Source organism: Nicotiana tabacum, chromosome 3, assembly GCF_000715075.1.
Source record: "Nicotiana tabacum cultivar K326 chromosome 3, ASM71507v2, whole genome shotgun sequence".
Lineage (NCBI taxonomy): Eukaryota > Viridiplantae > Streptophyta > Magnoliopsida > Solanales > Solanaceae > Nicotiana > Nicotiana tabacum.
The window spans coordinates 8,183,219-8,199,714 of record NC_134082.1 but is presented as its reverse complement, the minus strand read 5'-3'; the positions used below and the strand labels follow the sequence as shown (position 1 = coordinate 8,199,714).

The window sequence follows — 16,496 nt, the reverse complement described above, 5'->3', positions numbered from 1 at the left end:
AACCATTAAAACAAATCTATTTTTTTTTGTATTTTAAAATATCATATTAAAGATAAAAATACGATACTATTTTTATATTATTTTTTTTGTTGTAATTTTTGTTTTCTTGTACTAAAATAAAGTAAAAGAGACAAATTACTTAAAATATCTATATTATGCCTAAATTAAATATTTTACGCTAATATATAAAAGATCTTGGGGAGGGTCAAAAATCACATGTCTACAAAGAGATGTCTCGCTGGCACATATGGGATGATTTGGCTTGAGATTTTGTCAGGCAATTCTAGTATAACATAAACATATCTCCAGACAAAAATTCTTTGTCTAATCTCAAAAAGAAGTCTTCGGAGAGTTTCCGAGAATATGCTGTTAAATGGCGCGAACAAGCGACCAGGGTGAAACCCCCTATGGATAAGACCGAGATGGTTAGTGTTTTTCTACAATACCAAGAGGCTGACTATTTCCAGAATATGATGTCTACAATGGGAATGTAGTTTGCTGAGGCTATCAAAATTGGGGATATGGTCGAAAATGGTTTGAAGACAGGCCGCATATTGAGCTAGTCCGCTATAAGAGCTACGTCCCAGGAAATCCAGAACGGGTCAGGAGGTGTAGTAAATAGAAAGAAGAAAGAAGAAGTGGCGATGGTGGCTTCAAGTCTAAGAAACCCCCGTCAACCCCGAGGTTACTTCCCGCCAAACACCCTGCAACATTATTATCCCCACCAGGATGTGGCTTATGCCATGGCTCCTCAGCCTTATGGGATGATGAATGCCCGGCCATACGCTCGGCCACAATAACAGTTTAACCAAAATTGAGCTCCATTTCCTAGAAATAACTCTCCTCACCAAGATCCATATAATCCTCGTCCCCCACAAAATAATTTTCCATACAATGCCCGTGCCCGAAAGCCACCCAGAAAAATAAACTTCACGCCTATTGGTGAATCATATCTAGCCTTTTCCCTAAACTGGTCCAAATGGGTTTGTTGCAACTCGTACCCCAAACCAGGCAAAACCCAGAGTCACCCTCCTACCGACACGGTGCTCGATATGCTTACCATTCAGGGGCGGAAGGGCATGACACTGAAGACTATTGGACTCTAAAAGGGCAATCGAAAACTTAATAGAGCAAAAGAGGGTAGTGCTGAAAGACGAAGAGATCCCCAATGTGACCAATAACCCCACTGTTGACTCACAACAACAAGCCAGTTATTAGGATGATTTGTGAAGATAAAGAGTTTGACCCAACTCTAAAAGCCATCATTGCTATTGCCGACGTTGAAAAGAAGTCAAGGGCGGTTGCAAAGCAAGAAAAGGGGGATAAGAAGAGCAACTCCACTCCTCAAAGTGTAGAAAATATTATGGAAGCCAGAACAGGGGCAACACCTCCTAAGGATGCCATTCTTTATGTTCCCCGCCTCCAAGAAAGAACAATTTACGTTGAGTCCTCCTAAAAGGTTCGAGTTGAACAAGGGACCTAAGATGTATGTACCCAAAGGGACTTATGTGGCGTGGGGACCAGTAATTCCACCCAGGCTGAGTGGGCCTATGATCATTAGCCGCGCACCACAAAAGCCCATGAAAGACCCCACTGCAGTCCCCTGGAACTATAATAAAGCAATTGTGATGTACAAGGGGAAAGAAATTGTAGGGGAAGTAAATGAAACTAACCCGTCTGGGAAATACCTCAATCTGGAAGAAGTGAACAATGCCAAAAAGAAGCATTTTTCACTTAAAAAGCCAGTCAGTGCCGAAGAAGTAGAGAAATTCTTCCAAAAAATGAAAACTGCGAACTACGAGGTAATTGACCAACTCCAGAAGTCTCCCTCTCAGGTCTCACTTTTGTCTCTAGTGATAAGATCGAATGAGCATCAGAAAGTACTGATAAAGACCCTCAATGAAGCATATGTTCCGATTGAAACCACTATTGAGAAACTGGAAAGGATGGTGGAATGATTCTTCGAAGTCAATCGGATTTTATTTAGCAGAAATGACTTGCCCCCGGAAGGGGATGCCCATAACAAAGCTCTTCATTTGATAGTTAAATGTGAAGGGTACTATATGAAAAGAGTCATGCTGGATGATGGATTTGGGTTTGACATCTGCCCTCTCTCAACTTTGCAAAGAATGGAAATTTGGACTGAGAGAATCAAGCCTAACAATGTTTGTGTGCGTCCTTTTGATGGCATCAAGAGAGACACCATAGGGGAGATTGATTTGATCTTGATTATCGGTCCTATGGATTTCGAAGTGACATTTCAAGTCTTGGACATGGATACCTCCTATAATTTTCTCTTAGGAAGGCCTTGGATCCATGCTGTAGGGGCCGTACCTTCTACTCTCCACCAAATGGTAAAATTTGAACATGAAGATCAGGAAATCGTGGTCCATGGAGAGGATGAGCAATCAATTTACAGGGACCCGTCAATCCTATGTCTCGAGGCTAGGGAAGGTAGCAAGCACATAGTTTATCAAGCTTTTGAGGTTGTGGTCGCAGATCAATGTGAGGAAGGGAGCCCGTGACCCTTTCTGTCAAATGCGTCAATCGTAGTCGCTACTAAAATGATCAAGCACAGGTATAAGATCGGGAAGGGGCTCGTGGTATATTTGCAAGGTATCACAAAACCTATCACTTTAGCTGCCAGCGAGAAGTTCTTCGGTGTAGGTTTTCACGCTACAGAAACTGATGTGACATGGGCAAATTAACGAAAGAGCAATGGTTGGGTGTTGCCTCAGCCGGTCCCGCATTTCCCCAAGACATTTGTTAAGCCAAAGTACACAGAAGAAGAAGAAGAAGAAGATGATGATGATGATGATGATGATGATGAGACCTTCACGGCCGAGGAAATTGAGGACATATGTGGAGCTATGAGGAAAATGTTATATGAAGCTCATATGGTCCAGCCGGGAGAAGGCTCGAGCACTGCTGAGGTGCAATTTATGGGGCCCGATGCCAAGCTGCAAAATTGGAAGGCTACTCCATTCCCAGTCAGGTAGGAATCCCGGTAGTCTAGTCTTGCCACCTTTTCTACATTCTGAGTTATTTCAGGGTGTAACTCGAATGTTTCTTTTAGTTTATTGTCTTTAAAATTCCAATGTAGACCCCTCTATCTTCAAATTCAATGAAATGAAATCAATATTTCATCGTCTATGAATCTCTTTCTTTATTCTTTCTGATTTTGTTATTTTTCTTATTTCTTCTTTCAGTTCTAATAATGTGGACTTAAATATGACATGCTTGTGGACATCATGCCCAAATTATACCATGCTATCTAACTGTGAAATAATGAATCAAGAACTAGAATATGATGAAGATGAGGTTTTTAGGGAAATAAACCGAGAACTGGAACAATTCGAGAATAAACCTAAGCCAAACTTAAATGAAACCAAGTCGGTTAATTTGGGTAGTTTAGAAGAGGTCCAAAAACCATGATAAGCTTTCACATAGATGAAAAAACTAGGGATGCATTGATCCAACTTTTGTTCGAATTCAAAGATGTGTCTGTTTGGTCCTATGATGATATGCCAGGATTAAGTGTTGATTTAGTGGTGCACAGATTGCCAACTTACCCTGATCATCCCCCTTTCCAGCAAAATAGAGGAAGTTCAAAACTAACATCAGTGACAAGATCAAAGAATAGGTCACCAAACAGTTAAAGGCGGGGGTGATCCGAGTGGTCCGATACACCACATGGTTGGCCAATATGGTTCCAATGCCAAAGGAAGATGGGAAAACCCGAGTATGCATTGATTATCGGGATATGAACAAAGCAAGTCCCAAAGACAACTTCCATTTGCCAAACATCCACATCCTTATTGACAATTGTGCCAAACATGAGATACAGTAATTCGTGGATTGTTATGCTGGATATCATCAAGTATTGATGGATGAAGAAGATGCGGAAAAGATAGCCTTCACCACACCCTAGGGCACCTATTGTTACAGGGTCATGCCTTTTGGTTTGAAGAACGCCGGTGCAACTTACATGAGGGCTATGGCTGCCATTTTTCATGATATGATGCATCAAGAAATTGAGGTGCATGTGGACGATGTGATCATCAAATCAAGAATGCAGGACGACCATGTTCGGGATCTAAGAAAGTTCTCTGAGCATCTGCGTAAGTATGACTTAAAGTAAATCTAGCTAAGTGTGCATTTGGAGTACCATCCGGGAAACTTTTGGGGTTTATAGTCAGTCGGAGAGGCATTGAGTTAGATCCAACAAAGACAAAGTCTATCCGGGATTTGCCTCCTCCGAGAACCAAGAAAGAGGTTATGAGTCTGTTGGGAAGGTTGAATTATATCAGCTGGTTCATTACTCAGTTGACCTCCACATGTGAGCCCATATTTAAGTTGTTAAAGAAAGATGCAGCGATTAAATGGACAGATGAGTGTCAAGAAGCTTTCGACAAAATCAAAGAATATTTGTCAAATCTGCCAGTCTTGGTCCCACCCAAACCTTGGAGGCCTTTGTTTTTGTATTTGACAGTGTTGGAGAATTCCTTTGGGTGCGTTCTCGAGCAACATGATGTAACCGGGAAGAAAGAACATGCAATATACTATTTGAGCAAGAAGTTCACTAGTTACGAAGCCAAATACACTTTGTTGGAAAGGACTTGCTGGCCCTAACTTAGGTCGCTCAGAAGCTTAGGCATTACCTGTTGGCCTACACCACCTATCTCATCACCAGGTTGGATCCTTTAAAGTATATATTCCAAAAGCTGATGCCCACAGGGAGGTTAGCAAAATGGCAAATCCTGCTCACCGAGTTTGACATAGTCTATGTCACCCGCACGACAATGAAAGCTCAAGCTTTAGCAGATCACTTAGCGGAAAATCCTGTTGATGATGAATATCAGCCTTTGAGTACTTACTTTCTGGATGAGGAAGTAAATTTAGCTGAGGTAATTTCAGAAAACACCAATGCTTGGAAAATGTTCTTCGATGGAGTTGTGAATGCCAAAGGTGTCGGGATTGGGGCAATCTTGATCTCACCCATTGGTCAGCACTATCCTGCCACAGCTCGGCTTCGATTTTTCTACACCAACAACACTGCCGAGTATGAAGCCTGCATTATGGGTATGGACATGGTAATCGACCAAGATGTGGAAGAATTATTAATCATGGGAGATTCGGACTTGATTATCCGACAATCTCAGGGTGAATCAGGATGTCAAGCTTATTCCATACATGCAACATGTGGAAGATCTTAGAAAGCGATTCAAGTCAGTCGAGTTCATGTACATTCCTCGGTTTCACAATGAGTTAGCCGATGCACTCGCTACTTTGGCCTCGATGTTGCCATATCCAAGCAATGTCCACATTGACACGTTGGAAATCTAAATTCGAGAAAGGCATGGTTATTGCAATACGGTTGAGGTGGAACTAAATGATCAGCCATGGTATCATGACATCAAGAGATTTTTGAAAACAAAAGAATATCCCGAGCAAGCTAGTGGAGACCAAAAGAGAACCATTAGAAGGCTTGCCAGTGGTTTCTTCTTGAGTGGCGAAGTTTTGTACAAAAGGACTCCAGATCTGAACCTTTTAAGATGTGTGGATGCCCAAGCGGCCGGAAGAATCATGAATGAAGTGCACGCAGGAGTGTGTGTGGTCCCCATATGAATGGATATTTCCTCGTAAAGAAAATCCTTCGAGCAGGCTATTACTGGATGACTATGGAAAAAGATTACTTCAGTTTTGTCCGAAAGTGTCATCAGTATCAGGTGCACGGTGACCTGATTCATGTACCACCTTCAGAACTGCATCCTATGTCAGCACCATGGTCATTTGTTGCTTGGGGTATGGATGTCATTGGGCCAATCGAGCCAAAAGTTTCAAATGGGCATAGATTCATATTGGTTGCCATCGACTACTTCACAAAATGGGTTGGAGCGGTCACCCTCAAAGCCGTCACTAAGAAGGCAGTGGTAGACTTCGTGTATGCGAACATCATCTGTCGTTTTGGTATTCCTAAAACTATCATTACAGATAATGTTGCAAATTTGAATAGTCATTTGATGAGGGAGATATGTGAGAAATTTAAGATCACGCATCGAAATTCTACCCCTTATCGACCCAAAGCTAATGGTACCGTCGAAGCAGCAAACAAGAACATCAAGAAGATTCTTAGGAAGATGGTCCAAAGTTTCAGACAATGGAATGAAAAGTTGGCATTTGCATTGTTGGGATATCGCACAACTTTGCGCACATCAGTTGGAGCAACACCCTATCTATTGGTTTATGGCACTGAAGTTGTAATACCCGGATAAGTTGAAATTCCTTCTCTCTGAATCATCTTCAAAGCTGAGATTGAGGATAGTGAGTGGTCAAGACCCGTTTAGAATAGCTAACCCTGATTGATGAAAAGCGGATGGCCGCAGTTTGCCACGAGCAATTGTATCAACAAAGAATGGCCCGTGCCTACAACAAGAAAGTACAGCCCAGGAACTTTGAAGTGGGCCAACTCATTTTTAGACGTATTCTTCCGCATCACAAGAAAGCAAAAGGAAAGTTCGCTCCAAACTGGAAGGGCCCATACATTATAAGAAAATTATTGTCGAAAGGGGCATTGTATTTGGGAGACATTGACGGAAATAACCCTGAAACAACTGTCAATGCAGACGGGTCAAGAGGTATTACGTTTAACCCTTCTGCGATACCAATATTATCTAACTAGGATGACGAAGGCTTTCATTCTCGCTACCCCAAACACTTTAACCTCTTGCTAACCCTTTGAGCCAGTTACCTTTCTTTGATCACCCTCTTTGGAACTCGAAAACAGTTGTAATAAAAAAAATCAAAAATAAAGTTTCCCTGAACTACGTTTGACTTGATTCTGAAAGGATACGTAGGCAGCCTCTCTCTAGGGTTCAGTCACACCAAAATAAAAATCCAAATTCCCCCAAAAGTAAAACTAGGGCAGATGTTATAATGGTTCGGCAATGATCCCGCCGGAATAGTTCCAAAGTTGTAGTTCAATCCAAACTCTTGTTACCCAAAATCCTGTTCAAAGCTATTTGGATCGATCGGTAAAGAAGTTCATAATGGGAGGTTGTTGGATCTGATACAATCAAATGAGAGAAATAAAATGAGAGAGTCTTATTGGTGAAAACCTACATGGGCACCGTAAGGCGATGGTGAGCATAGAAACTGAAAATGAAAGAGTCTTGTTAGTGAAAACTCGCAAAGAGCACTATAAGGCGACGATAAGAAGAGAAACGAGAGAGGTCAGTTGGCGAAAACCCACAAAGGGCGCCATTGATCAAAAAGAAGGAACTCCCTACAAACATCGGCGCTGATAGAGTCCTGGAAAGGTTTCTCGGTTTTAAGATAGGAGTTATGATAGGTTTATGAGAGATTGAATGGTTGCGCAGATCGGGTATCCAGTCCAAGAAGCATGTTATTTCTATTGAAGTCTGCATGCACTCCAGATAAGTACTTCGTTCTTCCCCCGAAAGGGATACTTCTTGTTCGTTATCATGTCCTTTATTTATTTTTCTTGAATCCCTTTCAGTTTAATCCTTCTCCGAAATTAATATAAAGAAAAGGTGGCAAGATTGGTTTTACAGGGCTCCGTTTAACGAAAGCCAAAATTCAAGGAAAACCACCCAGCCTCAACAAGAGCATCAAGTCGATCTCGACTAGCCATGATGGCCGATGCTCCAGATTCTAAATTATTGAAAAGGAAAGAAATCCAAATTCAAGTGCCCATAAGAGCAGAATAAGATGAAAAGGCCAAAGCCCCACACGGGTGAACCATCATGTGAAATTTTGAAAAGTCAAGATCCCTGGGTTTAGAAAAGAGATCAATCCTCAGAAAGCCAACGAGCAATAGAGGTTTTCATCGAAAGAGTTAGGCCAAGATCAAAACAATCAAGGCCACAAAACCAACCACTGTTTCAAACTAAAAATTGTTCTTTGTTTGAAAACATGAAATAAGTGCAATCCAAAGCAACCTTGCAACAAGTAGGTGCAACCAAAAGAAGCTATGCAAGGGCTAGAAACAGTTTTGCAGCAATAATTAATCCAAAAAGGAAGTCTCTTCCAAATTTTTTCTTGCATTCTTACTCATTTTTTCTTAAATAAAATAAAAAAGAGAGAAGAAAATTCAAAAACATGGTAGCCTAGGGTCCCCAATCTCTAATTCCATTTTTTCCAACATAGGGTCTCCACTCCCTAGTTGAATTTATTTTAGACATAGGGTCTCCACTCCCTAGTCACATTTCCAACATAGGGTCTCCACTCCCTAGTTGAATTTACTTTAGACATAGGGTCTCCACTCCCTAGTCTGCTTTTTCCAACATAGGGTCTCCACTCCCTATTTGAATTTATTTTAGACATAGGGTCTTCACTCCCTAGTTTGCTTTTCCAACATAGGATCTCCACTCCCTAGTTGAATTGATTTTAGACATATGGTCTCCACTCCCTAGTCGCTTTTCCAACATAGGGTCTCCACTCCCTAATTGAATTTACTTTAAACATAGGGTCTTCACTCCCTAGTCTACTTTTCCAACATAAAGTTTTCACTCCCTAGTTGAATTTACTTTAGACATAAGGTCTCAACTCCCTAGTCATTTTTCCAATATAGGGTCGCCACTCCTTAGTTGAAGTTATTTTAGACATCGGGTCTCCACTCCCTAATTGATTTTATTTTAGGCGTAGGGTCTCCACTCCCTAGTCACTTCTCCAACATAGGGTCCCACTCTCTAATTGAAGTTAATTTAGACATAGGGTCTCCACTCCCTAGTCTGTTTTTCCAACATAGGGTCTCCACTCTTTAGTTGATTTTATTATAGATGTAGGGCTCCACTTCCTAATCTATTTTTTTCCAAGGATACACAATTCTGATTTTACTGCTTTTAATAAAGAAATAGTTTAAATTTTTGTTACAAATAACTCACGAAATTTTCCTAGTGAAAACTGGGGCAGAAAATTTCGTTCGTTTATTTGCTTTGGTGCCTGAACAGGTTTTCACCGTGAGGGACAAGGTTTGAGATGACCAAAAGAAGAAGTCTCAACCCAAATAAAAGAAAGGAAGAACAAGAAAAGAAGTTAAACTCTAAGTGCAGAAGCAGAGAAAAGATGCGGACTGCCCAAGATAAGATTGAAGTCACAAGTATTGCATGTCCCGCCTTGATCCGAAAAGTTGAAGAGAACCAACGGTTGCAGCTAACGAGCATCAAGATCCAAATCAGAGTCTACAGGAAAAACCGACCAAAACTTAAGATCAAGCTTTAGAAGGTTTATAGATAGGAATCTTGTAACTCGTAGTTGATAGGCTTAGCTAGTTTAGCTTTTCATCTTTCATTTTGGTGTAATAAGGAGTTCAGCAAGCAGAAACAACAACAACAACAACAGTGAAATCACAGTTTCCCAGTAGTCCCAGCTACCAAAACTTCCAGAACTACACTGACATGATTCCTTTATAGCCAAGGATATGTAGGAAACCTCTGAAGTAAGGTTCGATCAGAATTTTTCAAAAGTTGTTTCTCATGGAGTTTCAAACGGGTAAAAATCCCTCGTAATTGCTCATTTTATCTTTGCCCGAAAACCCTTTGTGTTTCCGAGCAAAGAGGGACAGCTGTGAGCATGTGATTTTTTTCCTATATTTAATTATTTGCCATTTTGTAGGATTTTCGTAGGATTTAATTAATTGTTTGCATTTTTGTGCACGTTTAGTTCTTATTAAAATCATGAAAATACCAAAATAACATGTATTGCATTTATATTTTATTTTTATACTTTTTAGGATTAATTAGTTAATTAATTGTATTAAAAATGAAAATCACAAAAATAGCTCATTTTACATTTTTTACCCTTTAATGTTTAGATTAGTGATTTTTCTCTTTTAATATAGGATTAAGTAATTTTATAATTATTGTAATTAGGTAATTAGTTTAATTTTGCAATTTAGATTAATTTAGGATTTTAAATTTAAGATTTTTAATTAAAAAAAAGTAGAAAAATTAAAATAAAAAGGAAATAAGGAGTTAATTGAAATGGGGTTCTAAATTCGGCAATTTGGCCATTTTTAAAGCCAAAAACCCGTCCAAAATTTGACCCAAAACCCAGGCCCAAAACCCCTTACCTGGTCCGTCCCCTTGTCATCCAAAACGACCCCGTTTCGTTCCCTCTCAATCATGACTGTTGGATCTTTATGATCCAACGACTCCGAACTCACTTTTTACTAACTATATCACTGTCTGAACCCACCCCTAACCCTAGAAACACTCCTCACTTCACAACCATCTCTGTCTCTAAACCAAAACCTAGCCGCCCCCAAAGCCTCATCGGCTCCGCCGCTCGGAAATCATCTTACGGCGGCGGAGCTTCACCAAATCAATCCAAATTCACACCTCATAACCCTGATGTCCTCCCAAACACCATCTTACTATCCATTTCCCCAAAATCACAGCACAAATCCACCAATTTTAGATCCAAAAATCGGACCCAAACCCTAACTTCTCCAAATCAACCCAAAACTTCACCATGCAATATCCTCCTCCTCCTCCTCTTCACAAATATCCCTTTGGTTCCTCTCAAATCAGCCCTAGCCTCGTCGAATCTTAAATCCAAGATTCTGGAACCTTAATGTCCCTGCTCGAGTTTTGTTTAAGGTGGGGTTATATGAACCTAAAGTGTCCATTAGCCGATTGTTCTCAACAAAGTACAGCCGATTAATGGACAAACAAGATCATATTTCCCCCTTTTCAAGTTTGGCCGAGTTCGAAGCTGCCTACGCCAAAGCCACAGGTCTTTCTTCTTCTTTTTCTTTTCCTTATTCTTGATATTTGTATTATCTTTGTGTTTTTCTTTCATGAACAAAAAGGTTCTGTTTCAAATAACCAGTAATTAGGTTTCCCCTTATGTTTAATTTCTTTACATGTTCATCTATTCTGTTGTTTGTTTTCTTTTGTCGATTAGGTTTAATTTGTAGTTAATTGTCAACTAATTGGTTAGTTTAGGGTTTCAGACTTCTTATTCCCTTGTTAATTAGTTTTTAATCTGCTATAATTAGTCAATTTTTGTTTTTAGTAAATCATGCAAGTTCAGTAGTTGAAATTGTTGATTGAGTTTGATTCTACACTTAATTGATTTAGCCTTAGAAACATTAGTTTAGATGATAATCCTTAGATTTTTCTTGGCTTCACCACCTTGATTTGTTTTGTGTAAAATAAAGGTTTTAAAATTAAGTTTAGACGTTTAAGTTTAGTCTTGTTTTGATTAGATAAACACTTTTGTCTACCAATTAGGTTAATTTTAGTTCAAATTGTATCATCTCTTTTATTTCTATTTATGTTGACATTTTTCAATTTGCATTTTTCTGATTTGTTGATAGATTTTTGTTTTGGTTTGCCCTAGTCTGTAAATCATTAGAACTTATAGGGACATAATTGAACTAAAGGAGAACTTAGGACAATTTTCAAAAATATCTAGGAAGAGGAAGTTTCTAGAAATGGTACAGCTGTCCTAGCTGTTACAAAAGATGCTGAAATAGGGTGAGGGGGAAAGCTGTATTGTACTATTTTTCAGACTTTAGGATAAGGAATATTCCCTAAAAATAACCATCCTAGGCAGCCTATATATAGAGACTCTCATTCTAAAAATGACACAGATTCAGCATCATTTTATTGCACAAAAGTTCTCTTTTCCTTTATGAAAAAGATCAGATTTTAGAAATTTTAGAAAAACATTCAAAACTTCTTATTCCTTGTTTTACAAGCTGAAAACATGGTTTGAAGTAAAGATTTTTTCTTAGATTCTTTAGCTGGGTTTTCTAGTTTTAAAGTTGGCTGGATTTGGTTTAAATTTCTGATTTCTTTTGGGCTGTTATTGTTGTTGTTTGATTTCTGCTCCTTCAAGCTTCAGCTGACTTTCTTTGTTCACCTGCTTACTTGCTGGTTTTATTGTTGTTTGTTCAAGGTACTATGTTTAACCTTTTTTCATGTAAAGCTCTTATTTGAAATGATATGAAACTGAAGCTGCTAGAATTCATATGATAATGCATTCTCATGATTAACTTGTGATTGTGTTGATTGGATTTGATTAGTTTTCTGTTTTATGAGCTTTTGATTTGGTCAGTTTGTTTAAAAGAACCTTGTAGTCTCTCCTTTTAGAAGTAATTTTGTGTGAATATGTCTTTTGGTCACATGGCTGTAATCTGCAGATTTGGCCACCATTTGGCCCAATTCAGCTAGATCTAAGCTAAAGATAGTATTCTGGTGGTTAAAGTTATACTGAAACTAATATTTTCCATGTGGTGGATCAGCTTGTGATGGACAAATCATGTCCAAAAGAGGCAAGGATTGGTTGGGTTGCTGAAAAATGTAATAGAGTAGTTTACATAATAGTTTATGTGTTAATAGATCTAATGCAGCATGTTTGGGATTTTTCTAAAAAAAAATTCTTCTTTCATTTGTTATTTAGTCGGGACTATAATATATCAGATTTTTATATCATGTTTAAGGATAAAAATATTTGCTTTAGGAGTACATTTGTTTGTCATTCCATTATCACCATTGTGGTGGAACAGGCCAAGTTATGAGCCATGTCCGTAAGGATAAAGGGTATCCTCTAATTCAAATGGGCTGAAGCTATGAGTAAGCCCAGATAAAAAAATACCAAAGAATCTACGCTTAGGCTATTGGGCATGAGCCACAAGCTTGAAAATTTGTCTGTCACCTGTAAAAGTTCCCTATATCAGTCAGATTATAAATATATATTTTTATGCATCTTGTAAACCATGTAATCAATTGATGAATTAGTGCTATGTTGTATATCCTGATTTTATTTAAAATCAAGTTGATTGTTAATTGTTATAAATATATGAGTAGAGGTGGACGGGCCTAGTTAGGAAACAAATAGTGACTGGGCCCGCCACTTACAGGCCCAATATAGGCCAGTTTTGTTCAAACAAAAATTTGGACTAGGAAGGGCCTGCTGGGGCTCTTTTGTTTTTCGGGCCAGGTCTTTGAGCCCAGATACAGCTTTTTAAAGCTGAATGTTTTCCGATTTAATCCAGTGATGAACGCCCAAGCTTAAACCCTTGTTTCAAGAGAAGTAATTTAAATGCCTAGCCTTCCCATACTTTAAGTTAAGAGAATGCTTAGTTTGAACTTCAAAATTTAGGATCCTTAGTCTTAATTAAATGAAATGCAACCCTTTGTTAAAATAAATTGAGGTGTGTCATACACAAACAAAACCCATAACCTATGGCCTTCACATTAATATTAACTTAGTATAGAAAAACACCTTTTTAAACACTCGCAGTTTGCTTTAATCGCGTTTATAATAAAATCATCATGGCTACGGGTACGGTTCCCGTGACGTAGCTGTGATACCTAATTACTAAATCCGGGAGTACCTTTATATGACCCGGCCACAACTTTGAATAACTTTTCATTAATTTAAACATGTTGTAGATCGTGGGTACGGTTCCCGTGACATGATTCGCAAAATGTAACAATAAATAATTAAAAGCGATTATAAAGTTTTAAAAATGCACAATAGGTTTAAAACATGTAGTAAATTAGATAATAGGCTAATTATTAATATTTTAAGCGACCGTGCTAGAACCACGGAACCCGGGAGTGCCTAACACCTTCTTCCAGGTTAACAGAATTCCTTATCTAGAATTTCTGGTTCGCAGACTTATAAGGTAAAGTCGAAATTTTCTCGATTTGGGATGGTAAAATAAACCGATAACTTGGGACACCAAATAAACTATTCCAAGTGGCGACTCTGAAATAAATAAAATAATCTCATTTCGAATAATGTTACTTTAATTGGAAAAATTCCCTTATATCTCATTTCGGATGGTAAAAAGGAGGTGACAGCCGGTATTCCATCTTACTCCACTTCTTTGAAGATAGTGGTACCCCAGATACACTATGGAAAATGTTCCTAGTACAAATCATGTCATAGTAATAATCTCTTCTTGTATTTCACTATGTTTGACTTATCAGCATTAGTAATCAAACCAGTGACAGTACTGAAATGGTCCAATACTTCTATAACTCTTTGAATAGATCTTTTATCCCTTTTGCAGAAGATCATGAGATCATCTACAAAAACTAAATGAGTGAGTTTGAGTCTCTTGCACATTAGATAAAACATGAAGTCAGGGAGCTCACTTATTCTCTGCATGGTTCTTGATAAATATCCCATTACTCTAACAAATAGTAGAGGGGGGGGGATTGGATCCTCTTGCCTTAGTCCTCTTATCCCCTCAAAGTATCCATGCCCTTCTTCATTCACCTTCACAAAAAAATTTGTAGAGGTTATGCATGTCATTATTAGTTGAACAAAGGAGCATGGGAAGCCATACCTAATTAGAGCCTCCTCTATGAAGTCCCAACTAACCATGTCACTAACTTTTTACAAATCAATTTTTATGAGGCATCTAGGAGTTGTCCTTCGGTTGTAGTGTCTCAGTATATCATGATAAATTAGGATATTATGTATCAAAGATCTCCCCTCCACAAATGCAATTTGCATATTTGTTACTAGCTAATTTAGCACTCTCTTCAATATGGTACAAAGAATCTTAGAAATGCATTTTTAAATCACATTGCAATAGCCTATAGGTCTGAATTGACTAGCCAACTAAGGATCTTGAACTTTAGGAATCAGAGATATCATGGTTGCATTTATTTACTTTAATAGCCTTCCATCTCTCAAAATCTGCAGCACTGCCTTTGTTACATCTTCCCATACTATATTCCAAGATTTCCTGAAAAAGTCAATACTATAGCCATCACGGCCTGGACTTTTGTTGATGTAAATACCAAACATAGCATGTTTCACCTCTTTCCCAGTGTACTCCTTCACTAATTCTAGTTGTTGATCTACTGATAAGGTGTATCCATTCTTCAAAAAACTGTTAAATGCTTTGATTCTATGCTCACATTTCTTTCCTAATAGTTCTTGGTAGAATTATACAAATATGTTGGCTATAGTCTCAAGTTTTGTCTGCATTTTACCTTCCCTGTCCTTCAACTAAACTATAGCTTGTTAGAGCTTTCTATGCTTATAAATGGCAGCATAAAAACATTTGGTATTATCATCCCCTAGTTTGATCAAATATGCATTTCTCCTTTGTTGAAGAAACACTTCTGCTAGATATGAGGATCTCCTAAACTTAAGGTATCTCTCATTTTCCTGTTCTTGCAGTCTCTGATCCAAAGGGTTGTTTTGCAATGCTAATTGCACCACAAGTAACTCTTTTCTATCCTTAGTTGCCTCAGAATCAACGTTTCTAAAATGTTTTCTGTTCGGCTCCTTTTGGCTTTGTTTTAGAAGTTTTAGCTTACTTACTACTTGTATCATAATGTACTGTCACGACCCAAATTCTCCCTTCGTGAACTTTTCGTGACGACACCTATTCTTTACGACTAGGTAAGCCTAACAATTTGCGAAAAATTAAGTGAAAACATAAAGGATAGCAACTAATAGTAATAGATAACTTAAATAACACATTTGAGATAGTCAACTCTCAAAATGTACATAAACTCTCCCAAAATCCAAATATCGTAAGTCACAAACTACAGAAAGAAACAGTATTTCTATACTCCAGAGTCTAAACAAAGGAAATACAAGAAGTGTTTGACATGGGGAAGAGTGGAAAGGGAATCCGAGGTCTGTGGAGGCGACAGATATACCTTGAAGTCTCTAAAGTTGTCTCGCCTTACTGATAATGTAGCTGATAAGCGGTACCTGGATCTGAACATGAAGAATATGTGCAAGGAAGGGCATGAGTACACCACAACAGTACTTAGTAAGTGCCAATCCTAACCTCGGTTGAGTAGTGACGAGATCAGGTCAGGGCCCTACTGGTATATATGTAATAAAATAAGACAGAAGGAAATATCATAGTAAAAATAAATACTGAATTTTAACAAGAATGTAATCATAGAAAAGCAAAAGCTCAGAACACAGAGATAACAATAGGGGACCTCACAGGATACCGCCTCGTAGTCCCAAACGTAATGTGCAGGGGGATCTCCCAGAATAATGTTTCGTAGTCCCAAAGTAAATATGCAAGACTGGAGGGGGAGGATCTCTCGGAATACCATTCCGTAGTCCCAAAGTAAAAATGCAAGGGGATCTCCCGGTATACCGTTCCATAGTCCCAAAGTAAATATGCAGCTCAAACAACAGAAATAATGATTACATTAAGAAACCCTGCAATTTCGACTAAGTACAAGCCAAAGAAAAACAAGAATTTCACTAAACATACTGCACAGAGTTCAGATAAGCAATTAAGGCAAGTAGACGTGCTATTCTAAGCTAACAGGATACTACACATGCTGATATAACTCAAATGAGAAGAAGAACAGGTTATTACTCAGTGAAAATTGGGGTTTTACAACAATTAGCCCGTGTGTACTCGTCACCTCATGTACATGGTGTCGTGCCCCCTTTTTCCATCGCGGAGTCCGAGTTTTGACATTCATTGGGAACAACTCGTTTCCTTTTGGGAATTGGGTATT

The 16,496-nt window shown here is 38.5% G+C and overlaps 1 protein-coding gene across 1 annotated transcript; it reads left to right on the top strand.

The window, feature by feature from the left end:
• The first annotated feature begins 2,063 nt into the window (after positions 1 to 2,063).
• LOC142175514 (uncharacterized) lies at positions 2,064 to 2,525 on the top strand. The gene has a single exon (XM_075242427.1). It carries the CDS (start codon positions 2,064 to 2,066, stop codon positions 2,523 to 2,525), a length of 462 nt encoding a protein of 153 aa, XP_075098528.1.
• The last annotated feature ends 13,971 nt before the right edge of the window (positions 2,526 to 16,496 follow it).

Coding starts and splice junctions, on each gene's coding strand:
- LOC142175514 (XM_075242427.1), top strand. CDS start 2,064: ATGAAAAGAGTCATGCTGGATGATGGATTTGGGTTTGACATCTGCCCT.